The sequence below is a fragment of the Gopherus evgoodei genome, unplaced genomic scaffold (assembly GCF_007399415.2).
Source record: "Gopherus evgoodei ecotype Sinaloan lineage unplaced genomic scaffold, rGopEvg1_v1.p scaffold_31_arrow_ctg1, whole genome shotgun sequence".
NCBI classification, from domain to species: domain Eukaryota; kingdom Metazoa; phylum Chordata; order Testudines; family Testudinidae; genus Gopherus; species Gopherus evgoodei.
Window position 1 is genome coordinate 4,493,263 of NW_022059983.1, and position 22,558 is coordinate 4,515,820.

The 22,558-nt window shown below is 64.1% G+C and overlaps 2 protein-coding genes across 7 annotated transcripts; one reads left to right on the top strand and one right to left on the bottom strand.

The window, feature by feature from the left end:
- CTU1 (cytosolic thiouridylase subunit 1) lies at positions 1 to 5,720 on the bottom strand. Of its 2 annotated transcripts, none has more exons than XM_030543483.1 (3): positions 5,666 to 5,720; positions 1,587 to 2,092; positions 1 to 1,162 (listed from the first exon to the last, which is right to left on the bottom strand). In XM_030543483.1, exons 2-3 carry the CDS (start codon positions 2,080 to 2,082, stop codon positions 531 to 533), a joined length of 1,128 nt encoding a protein of 375 aa, XP_030399343.1. In that variant the 5' UTR covers positions 2,083 to 2,092; positions 5,666 to 5,720; the 3' UTR covers positions 1 to 530. The 2 variants fall into 2 exon arrangements, with proteins under 2 accessions (XP_030399343.1, XP_030399342.1); XM_030543482.1 differs by lacking the exon at positions 5,666 to 5,720 and adding an exon at positions 2,610 to 2,836.
- Positions 5,721 to 5,814: 94 nt separating this feature from the next.
- Positions 5,815 to 18,391, top strand: LOC115640579 (beta-1,4-galactosyltransferase 3-like). Of its 5 annotated transcripts, none has more exons than XM_030543449.1 (8): positions 5,815 to 5,885; positions 11,555 to 11,641; positions 13,822 to 14,160; positions 14,539 to 14,774; positions 15,161 to 15,348; positions 15,997 to 16,119; positions 16,478 to 16,582; positions 17,756 to 18,391. In XM_030543449.1, exons 3-8 carry the CDS (start codon positions 13,887 to 13,889, stop codon positions 17,904 to 17,906), a joined length of 1,077 nt encoding a protein of 358 aa, XP_030399309.1. In that variant the 5' UTR covers positions 5,815 to 5,885; positions 11,555 to 11,641; positions 13,822 to 13,886; the 3' UTR covers positions 17,907 to 18,391. The 5 variants fall into 5 exon arrangements, with proteins under 5 accessions (XP_030399309.1, XP_030399310.1, XP_030399311.1 ...); XM_030543450.1 differs by lacking the exon at positions 5,815 to 5,885 and adding an exon at positions 7,740 to 8,529; XM_030543451.1 differs by lacking the exon at positions 5,815 to 5,885 and adding an exon at positions 10,275 to 11,076.
- Positions 18,392 to 22,558: the final 4,167 nt, after the last annotated feature.

The following is a 22,558-nucleotide window of genomic DNA, read 5'->3' on the forward strand; positions in this document are numbered from 1 at the left end:
TTCCTGTCTGAGTTTAAACCTGCGAGCCAAGTTTTTAGTTTTTAAGGGCCTGTCTGGCTTTTGTTATGTGATTGCCAAAGATTAGAGAGGCTGTTTACCACGTAATTTCTTCTTCAGCAAACAGTTTTATTATCAGCTCTTTCACATGTCCTTGTAATCTCCTGGTACAGAAGAGAACCATGAGCCGTTTCTTCATACTGAGCACTTATCATAACCAGCTCTCATAGCAGTTTACAAAATATAAGCTGCATTATCTCAATTCTAGGAGGCTGGGAGGAAGCAACTGAGTCACGGGGAGGTAAAAGTAACTTACCTAGTCACACAGTGACTTGGAAATAGAACCCAGGAGTCCTGGCTCCCAGTCCCCTCTGCTCTAACCACGAGACCACACTTCCCTTCCAGAGCCAGGAGAGATGCAAGAGTCCTGGTTCCCATCTCCTGTTGTATCCCACTGGATCCCACTCGCCCCCGCCCCCAGCGGGGCTGTGGACAGGAGCACAGCTGTTCTCAGTGGCACGCTCCACACCACTTCAGAAGTCCAGGTCCCGTGGGCCCCTCAGTTCCTGTTTGCCCCACAGCTCCTCGTCTCTCCCCAGCTCCCCTAGAGGCACCTGCTCCTCCGGCGGCTCCTCCTCGGCCAGAGCCCCCAGGCGCCTGCGCTCCTCCTGGGTGAGGGGCTGCCCGTCCTGCAGCTTATCCCGCAGGCGCCGGTGCTTGCCGATGCCCAGCTTGGGCAGGCCGCGGTCGAGCCCCTCCAGCAGGACGCAGGCCTTGCACAGGGGCTGGCTGGCCACGTAGCCGCAGCGCTGGCAGGTGCCGCGGGCCGGCATGCGGAGGTCGGAGCGCAGCGAGAGCCGTTCGCCCGAGTGGCCCAGGTCAGCCACAGCACTGGGCCGGGCGGCCTCCAGCTCCTTGAGCAGGGCGCGGGCGTAGCCGCGGTAGGCCTGGGGGGCGTAGACGCACTCGGTGCTGAAGTAGTCCAGGCCCTGGAAGTAGGCGTAGAGGACAATCTCCTTCTCGTAGGCGTGGCGCAGGGGCTTGCAGCGGGGCACAGCCCCCTCCCCCCCTGCTGGCCCTGCTCCTGCCCCCCGACGCAGCCGGCCCACGTCGCCCCGCAAGAAGTTCATCAGTACCGTCTCAGCCACGTCATCCGCGTTGTGGCCTGTGAGAGAGCGCGGAGGAGGAGTCAGGCCAGAGGGGGCCCCACCGAGTCGGACCCTGCAGTGACTCTTCCCCCCCAGTACAGAGCCCCCCAAAGCAGACCCCATAGCACCCCCTCCTCCAGCACAGAGCCCCTCCAAAATAAGACCGAACGCCGCCTTCTCCCCAGCAGAGCCCCCTCCCTGCAATTCAGCTCCCTCTGCCTCCATCGCACAGGACCCCCCCCCACGCACACCTAGGGAGATGTTGTGCATGCTGAGCAGCAACCCTCTAGCTAACACCCCACCCTACCTGCCCTCAGGGCAATCCTGGCCTCACCCCTGGCCCCTGTTCTCCCATGCCACACACTCCCCGTGGGCTCTCCTGCCCCCCCCGGGGCCATCTTGCCCCTCCCAGCAGCAGGGCCCCCGGCCGCTCCCCCTCACCTGTGGCGATCTTGTCAGCACCCATCAGCAGGGCGCCCCGGTCGAGGGCCTGGCGCCGGAAGACGCCGCAGAAGGTGCAGTTGTTGCGGGGGCCGAGGTGGCGGGCGATGCGGTCCATGCTCCAGCCGTAGAGCTGGCGGTAGGAGACCACGTGCAGGGGCAGGCCGGAGCGGTGCTGGTGGCGGCGCACGGCAGCCAGGGAGGCGTCGCGGTACCCGGCGATGCCCTCGTCCACGGAGAGCAGCAGCAGGCGCAGGCCATAGCCGTGGCGCTGGTCAAGGAGCTGCAGCAGGTGGGCCAGCACCGTGGAGTCCTTGCCACCCGAGGCACCGATGGCCACGGTCTCGCCGGGCCGAAAGAGCCGCCCGGCCACGATGGCCTGGTGTGTCTCCTCCTCGAAGGCCGCCAGGAAGCAGGCGCGGCACAGGGCGTGGCCCGTCTTGGGGCGCCGCAGGGCAGCCGGGCTGGTGCCGCAGGCAGAGCAGGTGGCCGGCATGGTTGGGGGGCTGGGAGAGATGAAGTGAGGGTTAGAGGGGGAGTACCCAGGCCAGACCCCCAACTCACCCAGCCCCCCACTGCCCCTGCTCATCCCCCACCTCACCCATCCCCCCACTGTCCCCTGCCCATCCCCCTCTCATCCACCCAGCTCCCCACCTAGCCCTTCCCCCACCTCCACCCAACCCCTCATTGCCCCCTGCCCAGTCCCCCACCTCACCCAGCCCCTCCACCCTCCCCACCCGGTTCCCACCCAACCAAGCCCCCTAGCCCCTGGCACAGCCCCACCACCCACTCCCCATCCCCCGCCATAAACAGCCTCCCTCCCCTCAGCCCTCCACCCCTCACCCCTCCTCTTAGCCCCCGCGCCCAGCCCCTGCAAACCACCCCCTCCCCATAGCGCCCCGCCCCAAAACTCTCCCAACATCCCACCCCTTGCCCCCCACGCCCAATCAAGTACCAGCCCCGACCCTCCCGCGGGTGCACAAGCAGAGCCCGGGGCTGGGGGAGGGGGGGGCCCTGACTCACCCACTGCCGGAGCTGGACTCTCTGCCCCTCCTGCCCCACACGCCGGCAGCGCACACTGGCCAATTCCCAGCATGCACCTGCCTACAGCTCCCAGCATGCACCTGGCCAGAGCCTGTAACTCCCAGCATGCACCTGCCTACAGCTCCCAGCATGCACCTGGCCAGAGCATGTAACTCCCAGCATGCACCTGCCTACAGCTCCCAGCATGCACCTGGCCAGAGACTGGCACCCCCTCCCCCAGCAGAATAATAACTCCTCTCCCCATTGTTTCGTGCGCATGCCAGCCCTCCCTGCGCCCCACCTGCTGCTGCCCCCCAGCCCAGGGCCGTGCCCCGCAGCTCAGAGGTCTTCTGCCCTCCCAGTCCCTTACTCAGCACTAGGGGATGAGATGGTGCCAAGGGGCGTGTCTGTCCTGCCCAGACCCCTGCTGACCACACCTCCCCTCCCCAGTTAACATCCTTCCTGTCACAATCACTGCAGGCCCCCATGCCCCTGTGCAGTGCTATGGGGTGCCAGGCCACAGGAAGTGGGGCAGGGGACCCAGCAGGGGGCGCTGGGCTGCAGGGAGCAGGCAAGGGGCTCAGCAGGGGGTGCTGTGATGCAGGGAGCAGGATGGGGGCTCAGCAGGGGACGCCATGCTGCAGGGAGCCGGTGGGGGGGGCTCAATGGGGGTCAGTGCAGTTTTGTGCGGCTGTCAAACAGCTGCCCCTCCCCAGTGGTAGCTGCATTTCAGAACAGTGCAATTCCTATTGTTCCATTCACAACATTGCCCCATAGCACCGTGCTGGGGCATCAGGGCCAGCCCTGACTGCCAGGGGAGAGCGCCCTGCCCTGCTCCCTGCAGCACAGCATCCCCTAAGGCCATGCTGGGACATCGGACTGGTCCTGACCCCCCGACCCCATACACACACAGGGGGCAGAGCCCCCCCACTGAGCTGCCCCTATGTGCACAAACCAACCCTAAACTAAAGTGGTGTCTGGCCACATTCAGGCTCTGGAAGAAGCAGGCCTGGGTGGGAGATGCAGGGTGAGTCTCTCGCCAACTGTTTATAAGAAGCACATGTGGGACAGAGCTGTGTGTGGGAAGGGGGTTGGGGGGGATAGCATTTTCTCCGCCCTCTGGATGCCAGAGCGGTCTCTGCGGTGGGTAGGAGCATGAGCCACGTGGAGCAGAGCTGAGATGTGGGGAGCTCCAGGGCAGGATCTCACCCACCCAGGGAGCAGACAAAGCCACATGCCCTGCACCACTCGCTCACACAGCCTCAATTGGGATGGGATATTTCAGGGACAGGGATGTGGAGACATAGCCCAGATCAGAATAGACCCTGATCTTTCCCTAGCCCAGACAGATGTGAGGGAAATACAGCCAGCTTTGGAGCGGGGCAGCTGGGAAACCCACATGGGGATGGTTCGCCCAGCACTGAAGTGCAGCCAGCTCTGGGCAGGGCAGCAAGCGAACAGCCACACATAATGCCGCATGAGGATGGCTGGCCCAGCACTGAGATGCAGCCACCTCTGGAGTGGGGCAGCTCGGGAACAGCTGCACGGCAACGCTGCCCAGTAATTAAGTACTGGAAGTGAGGAATATGTGAAACTCCCTGCAGGACGGGCCCCCTGCTGAATCCCCACTCTGCTCCCTTCAGCATGGCACCCCTTACTGAGCCCCCACCCTGCTTCCTGCAGCACAGTGCCCCTTCGGAGCCCCCACTCGGCTCCCTGCAGCACGGCGCCCCACCAGGACACTGGGGTTATTAGCACTGAGTGGAGGAGGGAGTCTCTCTATCCCTGGCCAGCTGGCATCATATCCTGCTGCCTCATGAGTCTCCCACATGCCTCATCTGTGGGGCTGGGGACCAGCTGGTTTGCAGATGCTTCCTGTTGTTCCTTCATCTCCCTGGCCCAGGGCCGGGCTGGCCTCTCATTTCCACCCCTCATGGCCTCAAGCCGGGGGATACTGGGGGCCTGTGTGATTGGAATCAGGATGGGGGTCACCACGGTCAGCTGCAGCTGCGGGGGATGGCGGATGTAGCTCCTCTCCACAGCAGCCATGGGATGAGATCAAGATGCCAGTTTGGAGGCAGCTGTCGCCGTGGGGCCAGGAAAGAGATACCTGGCTACCACGGCTAGACGGGACCATCTTCTAGTCGGCCCCCCTGGCCTGGGAACTGCCCCCCAAATCGTCCATCAAGCCAATCTTTTTGAGCAACACCCCGAGGGGATTTTAAACCTGCCAGTGATGGAGAATCCCCTGCGGCCATTGGGAAATTATCCCCATGGGGAATTTCTCCCACACTACTAAAAAAATTCCCTCTTATTTCCCATCTGGATTCATCTAGCTTCAAATCCCAGGGGTCGGCAGGTGTTACAGGTGCCCCTGCTGGATTGAAGAGCCTGGTATTAAATATTCACCCCCACGCAGATGTTCACGGACAGGGATCAGGTCCCCTCGTAACTTTCCCTTTGTTCAGCTCAACAGGCAGAGCTGCTGGAGTCTCTCGCCTTAAGGTGGGGTTTCCAACCCTGAAATAATTCCCCCTGGATTCTTCTCTGGCCCTCTCCCCAATTCATCGGCAATTGGGGGCACCACTCTAGGCCTGGTTTGCTAGCCCAGTCACCCTGGGGCCAGATCCAGAGGGAAAAAAATCTTTCTACTCCCACTCATGCCTCCCCAGTTTGTGCACCCCAGGAGTGCCTCAGCATCACCCTGGGACTGTCGTGTGCAGCCGCTGAACCCCCACAGCCCCCCTGATCTTTCTCAGCAGTGCCGGTCCCCAGGGGGGAGTCCCCAGCATGTGGGTCTGGCCGACGCGCTTTGCTCCAGCAAATTGGGGATTGTCGCAGTATTTTTCGCCAGGCCACTGCGTGCCTCAGTTTCCCCCGTGTTTGGCACAGCTTCCCCGGGTGGCGGGTGATAGGGGAGGAGAGGGAAAGGGGCAAGGTGGAGCAATGGGCCTGAGCAGGCGGTAAAACGTCCACACACACACCCGCCCCGCCAGCTGTCAGGTACAGCCCCCCCCTACTACCGCCCCGCGGAGATAGTTGGTCTCGCCCCCTACCCCCTCCCAAGTTGGTCTCTCCCTCCTCTGCCCCTGTGGATGGTCTCTCCGAACCCTCGCCCGCCTCTGACCCTCCGGCCCAGCCCCGCCCCCTGTGCCGGCCAATGGGAGCCCAGCAGGCCCCGTGACGCGAGGAGTCCCGCCCCCGGCGGGGCAGGGAGGAGCGGGGGCGCGCAGCGGGCACGTGCCCGGCCCGGCCGCCCGGAGACAGAGCGAGAGGGTGAGAGCGGGGGTCCGCGCCCCGCTCCCCGCGGGGAGCCCCCTCCCCCTCCCCTGTGCCCCCCGGGCTGCCCCCCGCCCCCCGCGGGGAGCCCCCTCCCCCTCCCCCTGTGCGCCCCCGGGGTGTCCCCCGCCCCCCGCGGGGAGCCCCCTCCCCTGTGCCCCCCCGGGGTGTCCCCCGCCCCCCGCGGGGAGCCCCCTCCCCCTCCCCTGTGCCCCCCGGGCTGCCCCCCGCCCCCCGCGGGGAGCCCCCTCCCCCTCCCCCTGTGTGCCCCCGGGGTATCCCCCTCCTCTGCGCCCCCCCGGGGTGTCACCCGCCCCCCTCCTCTGTGCGCCCCCAGGGTGTCCCCCCCCGGGAACCCCTCCCCCTGCTGCTCCCTCCCCTCTGCGCCGCCCCCGGGGTGTCACTCGCCCCCCTCCTCTGTGCGCCCCGGGAGTGTCCCCCGCCCCCCCATGGGGAGCCCCCTCCCCGCCCACCTCTGTTCCCCGCCCCCTCCCCCTGTGCGTCCCCGGGGTGTCCCCCGCCTCCTGCGCGGAGCCCCCTCCTCCTGTGCGCCGCCCACAGAGAGCTGCCTGCTCTGTGCGCCCCCGGGAGCACCTCCCCCCGCTGCTCCCTCCCCTCTGTGAGCCCCCGGGGTATCCCCCTCCTCTGCGCCCCCCTGGGGTGTCACCCGCCCCCCTCCTCTGTGCATCTCTGGGGTGTCCCCCACCCCCCGTGGGGAGCCGCCTGCCCTGTGCGCCCCCGGGGTTTCCCCCCCCCACTGCTCTGCGCCCAAGTGGTGTCCCCCGCCCACTGCTCTGTGTGCCCCCGGGGTATCCCCTGCCCCCCACAGGGAGCCGCCTGCCCTGTGCGCCCCCAGGAGCACCTCCCCCTGCTGCTCCCTCCCCTCTGTGCGCCCCCAGGGTATCCCCCTCCTCTGCGCCCCCCCGGGATGTCAGCCGCCCCCCTCCTCTGTGCGCCCCCAGGGTGTCACTCGTCCTCCTCTGTGCGCCCCAGGGATGTCCCTCCCCCCTGCTGCTCCCTCCCCTCTGCACCGCCCCCGGGGTGTCACTCGACCCCCTCCTCTGTGCGCCCCCGGGGTGTCCCCCGCCTCCCCATGGGGAGCCCCCTCCCCGCCCCCAAGGTGTCCGCCGTCCCCCTCCTCTGTGCGCCCCCAGGGTGTCACTCGGCCTCCTTCTCTGTGTGCCCCAGGGGCGTCCCTCCCCCGGGAGCACCTCCCCCCTGCTGCTCCGTCCCCTATGCGCCCCTGGGTATCCCCCGCCCCCGTAGAGAGCCTCCTTCCCTTGTACACCCCCAGGGTATCCGTTGTCCCCCTCCCCTGTGCACCCCCGGGATATACCCCCCCGGGAGCACCTCCCCCCTTGCTGCTTTCTCCCCTGTGCACCCCTGGGGTATCCTCTGCCCTGCCCCCCTCTTCTGTGCACCCCCATGGTGTCCCCCGCCCCCATCCACCTCCCTGTGTGCCCCTGGGGTATCCCCCGCCCCCTGTTCACCTCTCCTCTGTGCGCCCCTGGGGTGTCCCCTGCCCCCCATGGGGAGCCGCCTGCCCTGTGTGCTCCCGGGGTGTCCCCTGCCCCCCATCCACCTCCTCTATACACCCCTGGGGTATCCCCTGCCCCCTGTTCACCCCTCCTCTGTGCGCCTCCCGCCCCTGCCCCCACCAGCCTGTCCCCCACGGGGAGCACCCCCTCCCCCTCCTCCGTGCACCCCTGGGTTATGACCCGCTCCCCACAGAGAGCACGCTGCCTCCCCTGGGTACCCTCCCACCCCTGCTTCCCCCAGCCTGCCCCCTGTGGGGAGCGCCCCACCCTGCCCCCTCCTCTGTGCAGCCCCAGGGTACCTCCTGCCCCCTGCTCTTCCCAGCCCATCCCCCATGGGGATCACTCCCTCCTCCTATGGGAGTACGTGGGGGAGGGCATGTGCCCCCCCCCGAAAGGGTAATGAGCTGGGGTGCTCCTCGAACCCCATGTGCTTAGCGTTCAGCCCTGCCCCATGGGGCTCCACATGCCAGCCCTGCCCCCATGCCCGTTGGAGGGCCGGATCGGCCCTTTGGGCCCCTCCCTGCCCCACTGGGTCAGACCTCACATCTAGCTGTATCTCACCCGCTCCATGCCCGCCCCCCTCACAGCCCCTGGGCCCCTTCAGCCTGCTGCCCCCGTCCTCTCGGGCTGGGCTGGGAAGCATGGCGGTGTCTGGCTGTCGGCACTGGGGGGGTCTCCGGGCGGCAGGGGAGATGCTTACCCAGCCCTTGGGGTGCTGGGCTATAGAGTTGCAGGCCTGGCACCCCTGCTACTGACCCCCCTCCCCTCCCAGGGCTTGGATAGAACTCAGGAGTCCTGGTTCCCGACCCTTCTCCTTCCACCCCCTAGATCCCACTCTCCTTCCAGAGCTGGGTCCTTCTACGTCCAAGTCCCGCCCGCCCAGCAGGAGGCAGTGCCGGCTGTTCCAACAGAAGCTGCCAAGCCCCTTGTTATGCAGCAGCCTGTGGAACTCACTGCCACTGGAAATCCCTGAGGCCAGGAACAAAGTGACTCTCCGAACGGACGGCGCCATGTGCACAGGGGCTTTTATTCCTTCCTGACCCAGTTTCATCCGCAGACGCTGCTGAATGCCAGCAGTGCCCAGTTCCGGCGTCTCCCTCCCGGTGACTGACAGGCCAAGCCGGTCTCACGAGCTCATCAGGACTCCTGGGTTCTGTCCCCAGCTCTGGGAGGGGAGTGGGGTCTAGTGGTTAGAGTAAGGGGGCTGGGAATTAGGACTCCTGGGTTCTCTCCCCAGCTCTGAGATGGGGAATGGGATCTAATGCGAAGGTGGGGAGATGGGATAAGACTCCCAGGTTCTGTCCCTATCTCTGGGAGGTGAGCGAGGTCTGGTGGTTAGAGTGGGGACAGATGAAACTTGGACTTTCCCAGCGCTGTCAGTCCCAGCATGCAGTGGGGTGGTTCTTTGGCCTGTCGGGTCGGTTCTGGTGCCGAGATTTTTGCGGCCGAGTTTCCACTGGCCTCTGCTTTTCGCCAGCGCTTTCTGGATGACTTTTCCCTCTGTGTGTGGTAGGGTGAGGCCAGCGCTGTGCCTGGTCGGGGGGGTGGGGGAGTGCTGGTTGACAGGGGCGGAGGACAGACCCCGGCATGATCGCGGGACGGGAGACGAGGCCTGGTAGCGAGCTGTCGCAGTGAGGACGGACCAGCGATAGTCAGGGTGCGGGGAGGAAATGGGAGGCTCGTCGATCTAGCCAAGAGCCAGTGGCTGGAGATTAAAGCTGGGCAAATTCCACCTCAGGCTTGGGGTGGAACTATGGGGCCGTGTCGGGAGCTGGCTGGGCCCCCAGCGTTGCCGCACCACAGCCCTTTGTAAAGCAGCTGGAGAGCTCAGCGCTTTATGCAAGAGGGGAAGGAGAGTTACCTCTGTTGGGGAAACTGAGGCACAGAGCAGGCGAGTGGCTTGGCATTGCTCGCCCAGCTTCCCTCCCTCCCCCGTGGCACCCACCCCCTCCCCCACATTCCACCCCATGCCTGCACTGCCCCCCCCCCACACTGGTCTCACCTTCGGAGCACAGGATCTCCCTCCCCTTCCCCCGAGGGCTGCTCCCCTGCCCCAGCAAAGGGGACAGACCCCCAGGGCTAGCTCAGCACTGCCGGGACCTCCCATCTCCAGCTGAGGGTCCCGGGACTCCCACCACGCACCCCGTGGGCTCCCGTTAGCCGGGCAGGTACTGGGTCTGGGCGTGGACCTGGCCCTGTCTCTGAAAGGGCCTGTGTCGGGCCGTTGGTCTGAGCCTGGCTCTGTGCCCCTCCTGGGCGCAATCCCCATGCGGTGCCCAGCTGGCTGTTAATGAGCCATTGTCTGGCGAGGAAGCCGGCTGGCTGCAGGGGAGGAGTCGGTGGAGCAGAACCCATCCCTCCCTCTGGGGATGGATCAGGGCCAGCACCCACTGGGGGAAAAGAGCCCCATTCCACCCCCCTGAGCCAGGCGGTCCCCTGGCCTGGGGCCAGATTGGGGTGCAGGGGTTGGCATGGCTGGGGTGCTGACTGGCCTCGCTGTGCGGAATGGTGCCAAGGGCCATGCTGTTGGCTCATGTCCATCCCCCTGACGTCAGGTCTGCGCACGGCCAGCGCTTGTGTAAATGCCACATTAGTGCCGGTGCACGGGGGAGTCAGCTGAGCTACCTCGGGGTGCTCAAAGAGGTCACCTATGGTAGTGAGTTAGAAGGTGGGGTGGGGCTGGGAGCCCAGACTCCTGGGTTCTATCCTTGGAAGAGGAGTGGGGTCTAGTGGTTAGAGCGAGGGGGTTGGGATGTGTTGGGGACCAGGACTCCTGGGTTTTATCCCCAGCTCTGGGAGGGGAGTGGGGTCTAGTGGTTAGAGCTGCGGGGGCTGGGAGTCAGGACTCCTGGGTTCTATCCCTGTCTCACATGCCCATTCCTTCGCTACAGACTTGCAGTCCTTGTTGGGGTGGAGCGGGCTAGGGAGGGCGGGGGGTTGAGGTCTCACATGGGAGTAGTGTTGGCTCGTTTCACCTTGTGGCTTTATTGATATTTGTGTGTGGTGGAGCACACAGCTGGTTCCCTGCACAGACAGAGGTAGAGCAACCTCGGACTTCGATCCTTCCCCGTGTTTCCCCTCTGGGCACATTGCCGTCCCAAAACCGCAGCGTAGAACAAAGAGAGGCTGGGCTTGCACTAGGGCACGGAAACTCGCTCGTCCTGCGCTGCTGACGTAAATCCACCCCCAGCTCTGTGGGGTAAAGGGGAGGGGCACAGGGTGGCTGTTCCCCGGCTGCCCCACCCCAGAAGTGGCTGCATCTCAACACTGGGCAAGTCATCCCCACATGACATCCGCATGGGACCTTTGTAACCCAGCCAGGAACTCAAACACGCTAGATCCTGCTTTCTTCCTCTAGCCGCAGGCTGATTGCTGCCGGCGGTGGGGTGGGGGGGTCTGGTCACACGCCTCACGCTGTAAGGAAGGGGCGTCTGGCGGGCACCCTGTGTTGGGGTTTGCTGCTTTCCAAACCTTGGGCCCTTTAAGAGGGATGAGGAGTAGCTGCCTGGCAACCCCTGGTTGTCTAAGCAACAGGACGCTGGCTCGCCCAGCAACGGGGGGCGGGTGCTGAATCCAGCGGGCTCTGTGCCTGCCCCCTGGGATCCAGGCTGGGTTTCTGGGGCCCTGGCACATCCCATGCCCACCTTGGGGTGAGAGCCCAGGTGCCCTGGCATCTCTCGCTGTGCAGGGCTGGGGTCCAGGTCATGGCATGGATGGGAGACCTGCAGAGAGCGGAGCTGGGGGCTCTGTGCTGTGGGGAGCAGGGCGGGGGCTCAGTAGGGGGTGCCATGCTGCAGGGAGCAGGGCAGGGGGGCAGCCGTGCTGCAGGGAATGGGGCAGCTGAGGGGCTCATTTCCTTTTCCCTTAGGAACCCCAATTTCCACAAGCCCTGCTCCATTTCCCCTTGGATGTTTTTCTCTTTAACATCCTGGCGCAGCGTTGTTGGGGCCGTGGCCAGCTGCTGCGCTCTCCGCCAGAGGTGGCTGCATTTCAGCGCTAGGTAAAGTGGTGGGATGGGAAAAGGGGGTGAGTCTTTTGTCTCAGCCCCTATTCCACTCCCCCCGCCCCCGCTTCCCTCCTGTATCCTTCCTGCTTCCTCTCACACTCGCCTCCTCTTCCTCCCCCCAGGCACCCCACGGACAGAGCCCAGAGCCAGCTGCAGGGAGTGAGAGCCGTCCCGGTGGAGCGGACTGGGGGGGCGCTGTCCATCTCAAGGTAAGTACCCCGGATTCTGCTCCCCCAGGCCAGGCTGGGCACTGGAGAAAACTGGCGGGGGTTGGGACACAGGGCCTTTACCCTGTAGGGGGGCGCTGGCTCTGATCCAGCCCCGTGGAGGTGGGGTTGGGAAGTCCCTGGACCCCTCCTGCCCTGGTGTGGGCAGAGTCTGGGCACCAGCGTCAATCCAGGATACGGATCAGAGCAGCCAGGCCCTGGAATTGCACAAGGCTGGTCAATCTGGAGAAACCAGTTCCCAGACCTAGGGAGCGGGGGCAGGGGACACCATGATGGGTAGGGGCTGGGAGCCAGGACTCCTGGGTTTTATCCCCTATCCCCGGGGAGGGGAGTGGGTCAAGTGGTTAGAGCAGGGGAGGAAGGACCTGGGAGTTAGGATGCCTGGATTCTGTGCTGGGGAGGGGAGTGGGGTCAAGTGGTTAGAGCGGAGGGAGGAGGGACTGGGAGCCAGGATGCCTGGGTTCCCTTGGTGCTGTTGGTCTTGCTGCTAGAATGATCCCCTCCCCCTTACAGCAGCAGGCCCAGGGACAAAGGGTTCCTGCAAAGTATGTCAAACATCCAGCCCCCGGGGCACAGGAAAGCAGCTGCCTTCCCCGGGCTCAGGGCCTGGACGCTAGGCTAAGTGGAGCCGAATCCCAGCAGGGGAGCACCCCACAGCCAGGACCCAACCAGGCCAGCCTCAGCACCAACCAGTGCATCCCACTCCCAGAGCAGGGGATAGAACCCAGGAGTCCTGCCTTCCGCCCCCACACCCCTCCCAGAACAGGGGATAGAACCCTGGAGTCCTGCTTTCCGCCCTCACACTCCTCCCAGAGCAGAGGATAGAACCCTGGAGTCCTGCCTTCCGCCCCCCCACCCCTCCCAGAGCAGGGGATAGAACCCAGGAGTCCTGCTTTCCGCCCCCACACCCCTCCCAGAACAGGGGATAGAACCCTGGAGTCCTGCTTTCCGCCCTCACACTCCTCCCAGAGCAGAGGATAGAACCCTGGAGTCCTGCCTTCCGCCCCCCCACCCCTCCCAGAGCAGGGGATAGAACCCAGGAGTCCTGCCTTCCGCCCTCACACCCCTCCCGGAACAGGGGATAGAACCCTGGAGTCCTGCTTTCCGCCCTCACACCCCTCCCAGAACAGGGGATAGAACCCTGGAGTCCTGCTTTCCGCCCTCACACCCCTCCCAGAGCAGGGGATAGAACCCAGGAGTCCTGCCTTCCACCACCACCACCCGCCCCCCCGGGCAGGGGATAGAACCCAGGAGTCCTGCCTTCCGCTCTCCCACCCCTCCCAGAGCAGGGGATAGGACCCAGGAGTCCTGCCTTCCGCCCCCACACCCCTCCCAGAGCAGGGGATAGAACCCAGGAGTCCTGCCTTCCGCCCCCACACGCCCTCCCAGAGCAGGGGATAGAACCCAGGAGTCCTGCCTTCCGCCCCCCCCACTCCCCCAGAGCAGGGGGATAGAACCCAGGAGTCCTGCCTTCCGCCCCGCCCCCCCCCCCCCCACTCCTCCCAGAAGGGGGGATAGAACCCAGGAGTCCTGGCTCCCAGGTTCCTCCCCTTCCCAACCACTAGACCCCACTCCCATCCCAGAGCTGGGATAGGACCCAGGAGTCCTGGCTGGCTCCCAGCTGTCGGGTGGGAGGGGTGGGGAACCTGGGCGGAGACACTTGTTGAGCCAGGGGCTGGCTGGCTTTTGTCTTTCCTGATTTCCCAATTCCTGCCACGCCTCCTGGAGCAGCATCTGACTCACACCTCAGGCAGGTGAGGTGGTGAGCCGATATCCAGGACGCCTGGGTTCTTCCAGGACGCCTGGGTTCTTTGCCAGAAGGTGAGTGGAGGCTAGGGGGCTGGAGCTGGGAGCCAGGACTCCTGGGTTCTCTCCCCTGCTCTGGGAGGGAAAAGGGTCTAGGGGGTTAGAGCAGGGGGGCTGGGAGCCAGGACCCCTGGGTTCTGTCTCCTGCTCTGGGAGGGAAGAGGGTCTAGGAGGTTAGAGGAGAGGGGCTGAGAGCCAGGATTCCTGGGTTGTCTCCCCTGCTCTGGTAGGGAAGAGGGTCTAGGGGGTTAGAGCACGGGCGCTAGGAGCCAGGACAGGTTCTTGGGGAGCAGTGGGTTTGGTTTACAGATGGCCCAGGGGCTCATGCTACCTCCCTCCCCCCGGCCTGTCCCCAGGACGCGGGGCCGTAGCCGTCTCCGCCCGCCCGCCGGCCATGGCTAGATGATCCTGGCCCCGCGCCATGCTGCAGTCCCGCGCCCGGTACCTGCTGCTCCTGCTGGGGGTGCAGCTGGTGGTGATGGCGTTGCTGTACCACGAGGGCTACCGCCGGCGGGTCGCCTACTTCCTGGGCATCTTCTACAAAGGGGGGGCCCCAGCTGAGCTGGGGGGACCACAGGGTGCCACCCACAACGCCTCGCTGCCCGGCGACGTCTACGCCAACCTCAGCCTCATCGCCCGGCCCCCACTGCGTCCCGAGGAACTGCCCTACTGTCCTGAGACCTCCCCGTTCCTAGGTAAGGGGCGCTCAGAGCCCTGGCTTCGGGGGTGAGGGGGGGAATGACGACGGTATGGGGTGCTGGGCTCAGGACAGCTGAGTTCTATCCCGTCTCTGGGAGGGGAGTGGGGTCTAGTGGATAGAGCGAGGGGGTTTGGAGTCAGGACTCCTGGGTTCTCTCCCTGGCTCGGTCGGGAGAGTGGGGTCTAGTGATTAGACCAGGGCAGCTGGGAGCCTGGATTCCTGAGTTCTGTCCCTGGCTGTGGGAGTGGGACAGAGATTTGGCGGCTCCCATGGATTTGAAGCCTCTCTGTGGAATATGGGGGGCGGCCCCCCAGAGTTGTGAACCTCAAGTTTGCTAAGGCTCAGATGTTTACCCTGCCTCTCTGCCTTGCAGGGGGCCCGATCCGGGTGACCTTCCCCCCAGGGCTGACCCTGGAGGAGATTGTGCGCAAGAACCCCTACGTGACGGCCGGGGGCAGGTACCAGCCCCCCGACTGCGACCCCCTGCACCGCACGGCCATCATCATCCCCCACCGCAACCGGGAGCAGCACCTGCGCTACCTCCTCTACTTCCTGCACCCCTTCCTGCAGCGCCAGCAGCTCAGCTATGGCATCTACATCATCCACCAGGTGCCCTGGGGGGCGGGGGGGGGGTTGGCTCTTGGGGGTTAGAGCAGGATGGGCTGGGAGACAGGACTCCTGGGTTCTATCCCGGCTCTGGGAGGGGAGTGGGGTCTAGCGGTTAGAGAAGCATGGCTGGGGGCCAGGACTCCTGGGTTCTGTCCCGGCTCTGGGAGGGGAGTAGGGTCTAGTGATTATAGCAGGGAGCCTGGGGGCCAGGACCTCCTGGGTTCTTTCCCGGCTTGGGTCGATTAGCGGGGCATATAGGTTAGAGCAGGTGGGCTTGGAGCCAGGACTCCTGGGTTATATCCCGGCTCTGGGAGGAGGGTGTGGGCTAGTGGTTAGAACAAGGGGCTGGCAGTAACCCTCCGTTGTCTCCCCTTCCCACCCGCCAGGCAGGGAACTACACCTTTAACCGGGCCAAGCTGCTGAACGTGGGGTTCAAGGAGGCGATGAAGGATGAGGACTGGGACTGCATTTTCTTCCACGACGTTGACCTCATCCCTGAGGACGACCGCAACCTGTACACCTGTGACCGCTTCCCCAAGCACGCCGCTGTCGCCATGGACAAATTCGGATACAAGTGGGTCTCTGCACCCCACCCCAGAGGTGGCTGCATCTCCATGCTGGGCAAAGGGTGCCCGGATAACCAGCCCGCCACGTCTTCACCCCGGGCGAGGATAACCAGCCCCTGAGCACCACCCACAGAGGTGCAGTGTCTCCCTGCCAGGCGAGGGGTCCCTGGATAAGCAGCCCTGCACCCCACCTCAGAGGTGGCTGCATCCCATGCTGGGCGAGAGGTCCTCGAATAAGCACGTCCCCCCAGAGGTGGCTGCATCCCATGCTGGGCGAGAGGTCCTCGAATAAGCATGTTCCCCCCTCCCCCCAGAGGTGGCTGCATCTCCATGGTGGGCGACGGTGCCCAGATAATCAGACCGCCATGACTTCACGCCGGGCAAGGGATCCCTGGATAACCAGCCCCCGAGCCCCACGCCAGAGGGGCTGCTTCTTGCCAGGCAAGGGGTCCCCGTATAATCGGAGCTCGTGCCCCGCTCCAGTTGTGGCCACATCTCCATGCTGAGCGAGGGGGTCCCTGTATAACCAGCCCCCGTGCTCCACCCCAGCAGGGCCGCATCTCTGGCAAGTGTGATTGACAGCCTGGATTCCCCTCCCCCAACATCACTGCCCATCTGGAGTGCCCCCCGCTGATGCTGCCCCCTCTTCCCGGTAGGTTGCCCTACAAGACGTACTTCGGGGGGGTGTCGGCTTTGACCCCGGAGCAGTACATGAAGATGAACGGTTTCCCCAACAACTACTGGGGCTGGGGGGGTGAAGATGATGACATCGCTGTGAGGTAGGGGGTGGGGCTGTGGGAGAGGGGGCGGGGCTATGGGAGAGTGGAGTGGGGCCTTGGGCAGCCTCACAGCCAATCACCCCTTTGAGTTCTCCCACCTGGGGTGGGCAGGGGTGAGGATTCTCATATGACACCTGCTGGGCTAGCCCAGGTTTATGGGAGGGGCTACATAGTGTATTATACAGGTGGGGAAACTGAGGCACATGTGCGGCATAGCCAGGGAGAGAACCCAGGAGTCCTGGCTCCCAGCCCCCCTGCCGCAAGTCTGGATGGGCCTGTGGGTGTGATGGGCGGGGGGACGACAGGATCCCAGGCTAGATGGGCCCATGGTTTTTAACCCTGCCTCCTCTCCCTGCAGGGTGGCGCTGAGCGGGATGCTGATCTCCCGGCCCTCCATCCAGCACGGCCGCTACCGCATGATCAAACACGGCCATGACAAGGGCAACGAGCAGAACCCCAGGAGGTGACGGGGGCAGGAGAACAGCAGGGGGTGGGGGGAGGGATCCCCTCAGTAGGAGAGGGGAGTGGTGTTGGGAGCTCGGGGAGCCTGGCAGCGGGGGAGGGGAGCAGTGTGGGGGTTGAGGGGGGGGTCCTGGCAGCAGGGGAGGGGAATTGGGTGGGGTTTGGTGTGTGGGGGAGATCCTGGCAGCAGGGGAGGGGAATCGAGTGGGGCTTGGTGTGTAGGGTGGGATCTTGGCAGCAGGGGAGGGGAATGGAATGGAGTGGGGCTTGGTGTGTGGGGGGGATCCTGGCAAGGAGGGGGATACTGGCAGCAAGGGGGGGGGGGATGAGGTGGGGCTCGGTGGGGGGGTCCTGGCAGCGGGAGAGGGGAATAGGGTACTGCTTGGTGGGGCGATACTGGCAGCAAGGGAGGGGAATGGAGTGGGGCTTGGTGTGGGGGGGGGGATCCTGGCAAGGAGGGGGATACTGGCAGCAAGGGGGGGGGATGAGGTGGGGCTCTGTGGGGGGGATCCTGGCAGCGGGAGAGGGGAATAGGGCAGTGCTTGGTGGGGGGATACTGGCAGCAAGGGGGGGGAATGAGGTGGGGCTCGGTGGAGGGGATCCTGGCAGCGGGAGAGGGGAATAGGGTAGTGCTTGGTGGGGGGATACTGGCAGCAAGGGAGGGGAATGGAGTGGGGCTTGGTGTGGGGGGGGGGATCCTGGCAAGGAGGGGGATACTGGCAGCAAGGGGGGGGAATGAGGTGGGGCTCGGTGGGGGGGATCCTGGCAGTGGGAGAGGGGAATAGGGCAGTGCTTGGTGGGGCGATACTGGCAGCAAGGGAGGGGAATGGAGTGGGGCTTGGTGTGGGGGGGGGAATCCTGGCAAGGAGGGGGATACTGGCAGCAAGGGGGGGGGGATGAGGTGGGGCTCGGTGGGGGAGATCCTGGCAGCGGGAGAGGGGAATAGGGCAGTGCTTGGTGGGGGGATACTGGCAGCAAGGGAGGGGAATGGAGTGGGGCTTGGTGTGGCAGGGGGGAGATACTTGCAGCAAGGGGGGGGAATGAGGTGGGGCTGTGGGGGGGGCTTGTTGGGGAGAGGAGATCGTGTGGGAATTGGGCATCATCCCAGCAGTGGGCAGGATTTGGAGGGGGGAGGGTCCCTTGTCCGGCTAACCCTGTCCCCCACCCCCCCCAGGTTTAACCTGCTGGCCAAGACGCGTCGGACCTGGCGCCAGGACGGCATGAACACGCTGGACTATCAGCTGCTGGCCAGGGAGCTCCAGCCCCTCTACACCAACATCACCGTCGCCATCGGCACGGAGAAGGGCCTGCGCCGCCCCACGTGACCTCCCCGTCCGCACGGGGGCTGGGACTTGGGGGGAGGGGGCGTGGCTGGCCCCTGGACTGGACCCCCTGATCCACCCTGGACTGAGCAACCAAAGATGCCCAGCTGGAGGGGGTGGGGCCTTGGGCTGGTACTGCAGGGGGAGGGGGAGAGATTGGGCCCCTGAGCAGGGGCAGGGGATGTGGGGTGGACCAGGGAGTGGGGCCCTGATTGTGGGGGAATTGGGCCCCCAAGCTGGTTGGGGGGGGGGGGTGCAGGCACGGGAAGGGTCCCCTGATGCCCCTGCTCCTAGAGGGCGAGGGGGGAGGGAATCAGGGCCTGACTCCCCCCAGAGCCATTCACCAGGGCTGTTTTTTTATACAGATGTCTCTTGGGGGGCGGGGTGTCTCGGGGGGGCGGGGTTTGCTGTCCTACCCATAGAGGGGGCTTCCCCCCCCCCTCCGTGCACAGACTCTTTCTTATTAAAGTGCAATTTATTTTACTGCAGCTGTGTTCCCCTCCCCCAGGCTTGTTTGTTCTTGGGCGGGGGAGGGGGTATTGGGCAGGGCCGGGCCACCTGGCTGCTGTGGGGGCCACCGGCCATGCTGGGCCCATGGGGAAAGGGAGGCATTAGTCATGCCACGTCCCCAGCTCTGATTGCCCTGGGGCTGCCAGCACCTGTGTCCCTCTTCTCTGCCCCCCAGGTGCTCCCCATAAAGCTGGGCCCCAGCACCCCCAGTGCCCAGCTCCCTCCTACTGCAGGGAGTCTGTGGGTCTGGGCCCCCTGCTGCAATGAGAGCCGCTGGAGACCCACTCTCCCCTGGGCTAATGGGACGAGTTGCAGTGAGAATCTGGACCCCCTTCCCCCACAGCTCCCCATGCAGTGCCCAGGGCTTGGGGCTACCTCCCCAAATGTAGATGGGGCTCCTGGTCATGCAGCCATAGGTGGGGGAGGGGATTGAGGGGCACCAGCAGAGCTGAGTGGGGAGGGGCAGGAGTGAGGGGAGCCCAGGGCTGGTTTATCTAGGGGCTGTGGATAGGGATTGAGGGTCACTGGTGGAGCTTGGGGCCGGGGGGACAGGAGAACTTATATCTGGGTTTATCCAGAGGCTGCGGGTCCCCCCGTGTCACTGCAACCCTACACTGACATTCTCTAGCAGAGCTCATTCCCTGTTTGGAGCGGGGGCATCTCCAGCAGCCGCTTCCTCCCCCTCTCCCAGCTGAAAGAAGTGAGAGCAAAAAAGAACAGTTAAAAGAAACACACATTTCCCACCCCACCCCACCCCCACCCCGGCTGCAGGAAGACCTGGGGCCCATCACCCTGGCCTTGGGGGTGTCTCCAGAATCTCAGCCTTCAGTTGAAAATACAGTTCTGCTTCGAACCCCTGCAAGCGGGGAGAAAAGCTGAAAACTCTGGGGAGCTGTCCTGGGGTACAAGCGACACTGCCTGAGTCTGCTGAGAGCCTGAGCCCAGTGCTTGGAATGGGGGGAGAACTGTCCCAGGTGTGAGCAGTGCTGCCTGAGTCTGCCAAGAGCCTGAGCTTCACGTGGCAGAGCTAGGCCAGGTCCTGGGGGGGAGGAGAGGGGGTGTCACTGGGTCCAAGTCTCGTAAAGCTGGGCCTGATCCTCGGCTAACTCAGCAGGCAGAGAAAGTTCCTGGTCTTCCAGCCCAGCAGCATTTCAGGGACTTTGGGTGTGGCCGCCCTGCCTGGGCCCCTGGTGTCTTCCCCTGCTCTCCAGTTGCCATCAGAGCTGCCACAGGCCTTGTGCACCTTCCTAGCTGGGGGTGCCCAGAGAAAGCTGCGGGGTGAGGCTGGCCAGGGCCTCCACGTAGCCTGTTCGCCTGGGGGAAGGGGAAGTAGCCAAACCAGGAATAAAGCCCAGGAGTCCTGGCTCCCATCCACCTGCCCTGGCTCTGCCCACTAGCCCCCACTGCCCTCCCAGAGCTCCCATAGAACCCGGGAGTCCTGGCTCCGAGCCCAGGGCTTGAGCCCTCCCTCTCAGCCATGCCAGGGGGCCCATCATCCTCACCCCAACGGGATGCCAAGCTGTTGGGTGGGGTCGCCTGGCCCCATGCCTGTTAAACATAACACAGCCTGGGGTGAGAGCCTCTTCGATTCTTTCACTCGCCTGTCGGGGCGGGGCCTGTGCTCCATCCAGAGAGGGCCGCGTGCCAAGGGGGGGTCCCTGGGGAGTTTAGCTGCTACCCTGGGGAAAGGGGATTTGAATGGCCCCGCTCCGGTAACCCTCCCACGGGTCGGGTTTGCTCTGCGATCGGCGCTATCGCAGCCAACCACCAGGTGGCGCTGCTGTCTCCTGTCGCCTCCAACTCTCGAGTTCTCTGCTGGGGGGTTTAGGGCTTGTGCGTCGGGACTCCTGGGTCCTGTGTCTGGGAAAGGGAGGGGGGCTGGTGGGTTAGAGCAGAGGGGCTGGGAGCCAGGACTCCTGGGCTCTGTGTCTGGCTCAGGGGGTGGAGGGGGATCTGGTGGGTTAGAGCAGAGGGGCTGGGAGCCAGGACTCCTGGGATCTGTGTCTGGGAAAGGGAGGGGGATCTGGTGGGTTAGAGCAGAGGGGCTGAGAGCCAGGACTCCTGGGTTCTATCCCTGGAAAAGGGAGGGGGATCTGGTGGGTTAGAGCAGAGGGGCTGGGAGCCAGGACTCCTGGGCTCTGTGTCTGGGAAAGGGAGGGGGATCTGGTGGGTTAGAGCAGAGGGGCTGGGAGCCAGGACTCCTGGGCTCTGTGTCTGGCTCAGGGGGTGGAGGGGGATCTGGTGGGTTAGAGCAGAGGGGCTGGGAGCCAGGACTCCTGGGCTCTGTGTCTGGCTCAGGGGGTGAAGGGGGATCTGGTGGGTTAGAGCAGAGGGGCTGGGAGCCAGAACTCCTGGGCTCTGTGTCTGGCTCAGGGGGTGGAGGGGGATCTGGTGGGTTAGAGCAGAGGGGCTGGGAGCCAGAACTCCTGGGCTCTGTGTCTGGCTCAGGGGGTGGAGGGGGATCTGGTGGGTTAGAGCAGAGGGGCTGGGAGCCAGGACTCCTGGGTTCTATCCCTGGGAAAGGGAGGGGGATCTGGTGGATTAGAGCAGAAGGGCTGGGAGCCAGGACTCCTGGGTTTTGTCCCTGGCTCAGGGAGTGAAGAGGGATCTGGTGGATTAGAGCAGAGGGGCTGGGAGCCAGGACTCCTGGGAAAGGGAGGGGGATCTGGTGGGTTAGAGCAGAGAGGCTGAGAGCCAGGACTCTTGGGTTCTATCCCTGGGAAAGGGAGGGAGAACTGGTGGGTTAGAGAGGAGGGGCTGGGAACCAGGACTCCTGGGTTTTGTCCCTAGGTCTAAGAGGAGAGTGGGGCCTGTGGGTAGAGCAGGTGGCACTGGGGCCAGCATGTGTGTGTGAGAGGAATCATGCATGCATTGTTGTTGGTCTCTGTGGGCCTGTGCATGCAATTTTCCTCGCATGTTGCAGCTGAAACATGTGGGTGTGCTTTTGCACGTGTGCATTTGGCGCTGAGTGTGCAGCTTGGTGCATGGAGGGGGTGCATTTTTGCACGAATCCATGTACATGCATGTCACAGATCCACAGGAGAGCCCTGCAGTGGGGACGGATCTCATGAGCCCCTCTCCAGTAGGACCCACTGCCATAATAGTAGGGGTAGGTGAAATGTACTTTGTTGCTGGTGGACAAATACCCCAGACTGCAGCGGTTTGCAGGAACACACGAAATCTCCCATCCGTTTGGCAGAAAGAGAATCTCAGCAATGCAAAGCCTGTCTGTCTGGTTTTAAATGAAAGTTTTCATACTTCAGGTTAAGCAAGGAATAGAAAGAGATTTCCTGTCTAGTATGACAGGAGTGAAAGTGTGTTTGTACATGGCTTAAGCAAGATTTGTTTGATTCTTTCAGTGAGAAAAATTGTGTCTGAATTCTGTTTATATAGATCATATCGCCACCCACCGGTTTTATGCTGGTTTTTTTAGCAGCGTGGGGAAATCTGTCTTTTTTGCGGGATTTGCAGGATCGAAGATTTCTGGGATGAAAATAGAAGAAATGCGGGAGCGGGTAGGAGCAGGTCTTGCAGGTGGGACGTGCAGGGGTCTGTCATGCGTGTGTTGCTAGCGGCCCATGCATGAATTTTTGCTTGCATGTTGCTGTGGGACTGTGTGGGTGTGCGTTTGCCTGTGTGCATTTGGAGCTGAGTAGGCATCTCAGTGCATGGGGGGGGATGTATTTTTGCACGGATCCACGTGTGCATGTGTCACAGATCCAGGGGGTCAGCCCTGGGGAGGCCCCCTTCAGCGTGTCAGTTCCCCCCCACACACACGCTAGGAGCAACCACCTGGCTTCACCGCCTCCTGGGACCTAACCTCGGAGTCTTCCACCCCCCTGTGTCACGCCAAGAACAGAAAGTTATGGCCTGGTCCATCTGGGGCAGTCTGGAGTCTTCTGACCCTGCTCTAACTCCAGTCCAGACGCTACTCGCTTCCAGCAGCCCCACAAGTAACAACCCACCAGACCCCTCCTCAGCCCTTAGTTCCCCGGCTTGTCAGACCCTCCTGGCTCCCTGCTGCGGGGTCCATCCACGGGTATTAGCTGCTAGGTGCCAAATGACCAGGCAGTTGGTATGGCCACTATCTTCTCAGAGGCTCCATGGGTGTGGGGCCCAGGCAGGTAAGTGTCAACCACATGAGG

What these genes read in the sequence shown, in the direction of transcription:
- LOC115640579 (XM_030543449.1), top strand. Translation starts at nt 13,887, where the DNA reads ATGCTGCAGTCCCGCGCCCGGTACCTGCTGCTCCTGCTGGGGGTGCAG. An exon ending in ATGGACAAATTCGGATACAA is followed by an intron (nt 15,349 to 15,996) that starts GTGGGTCTCTGC and finishes TCTTCCCGGTAG; the next exon opens with GTTGCCCTACAAGACGTACT. An exon ending in AACGAGCAGAACCCCAGGAG is followed by an intron (nt 16,583 to 17,755) that starts GTGACGGGGGCA and finishes CACCCCCCCCAG; the next exon opens with GTTTAACCTGCTGGCCAAGA.
- CTU1 (XM_030543482.1), bottom strand. Translation starts at nt 2,761, where the DNA reads ATGCTGGGAGCTGTAGGCAGGTGCATGCTGGGAGTTACAGGCTCTGGC. An exon ending in GAGTCCAGCTCCGGCAGTGG is followed by an intron (nt 2,093 to 2,609) that starts GTGAGTCAGGGC and finishes CATCTCTCCCAG; the next exon opens with CCCCCCAACCATGCCGGCCA. An exon ending in TGCTGACAAGATCGCCACAG is followed by an intron (nt 1,163 to 1,586) that starts GTGAGGGGGAGC and finishes GCTCTCTCACAG; the next exon opens with GCCACAACGCGGATGACGTG.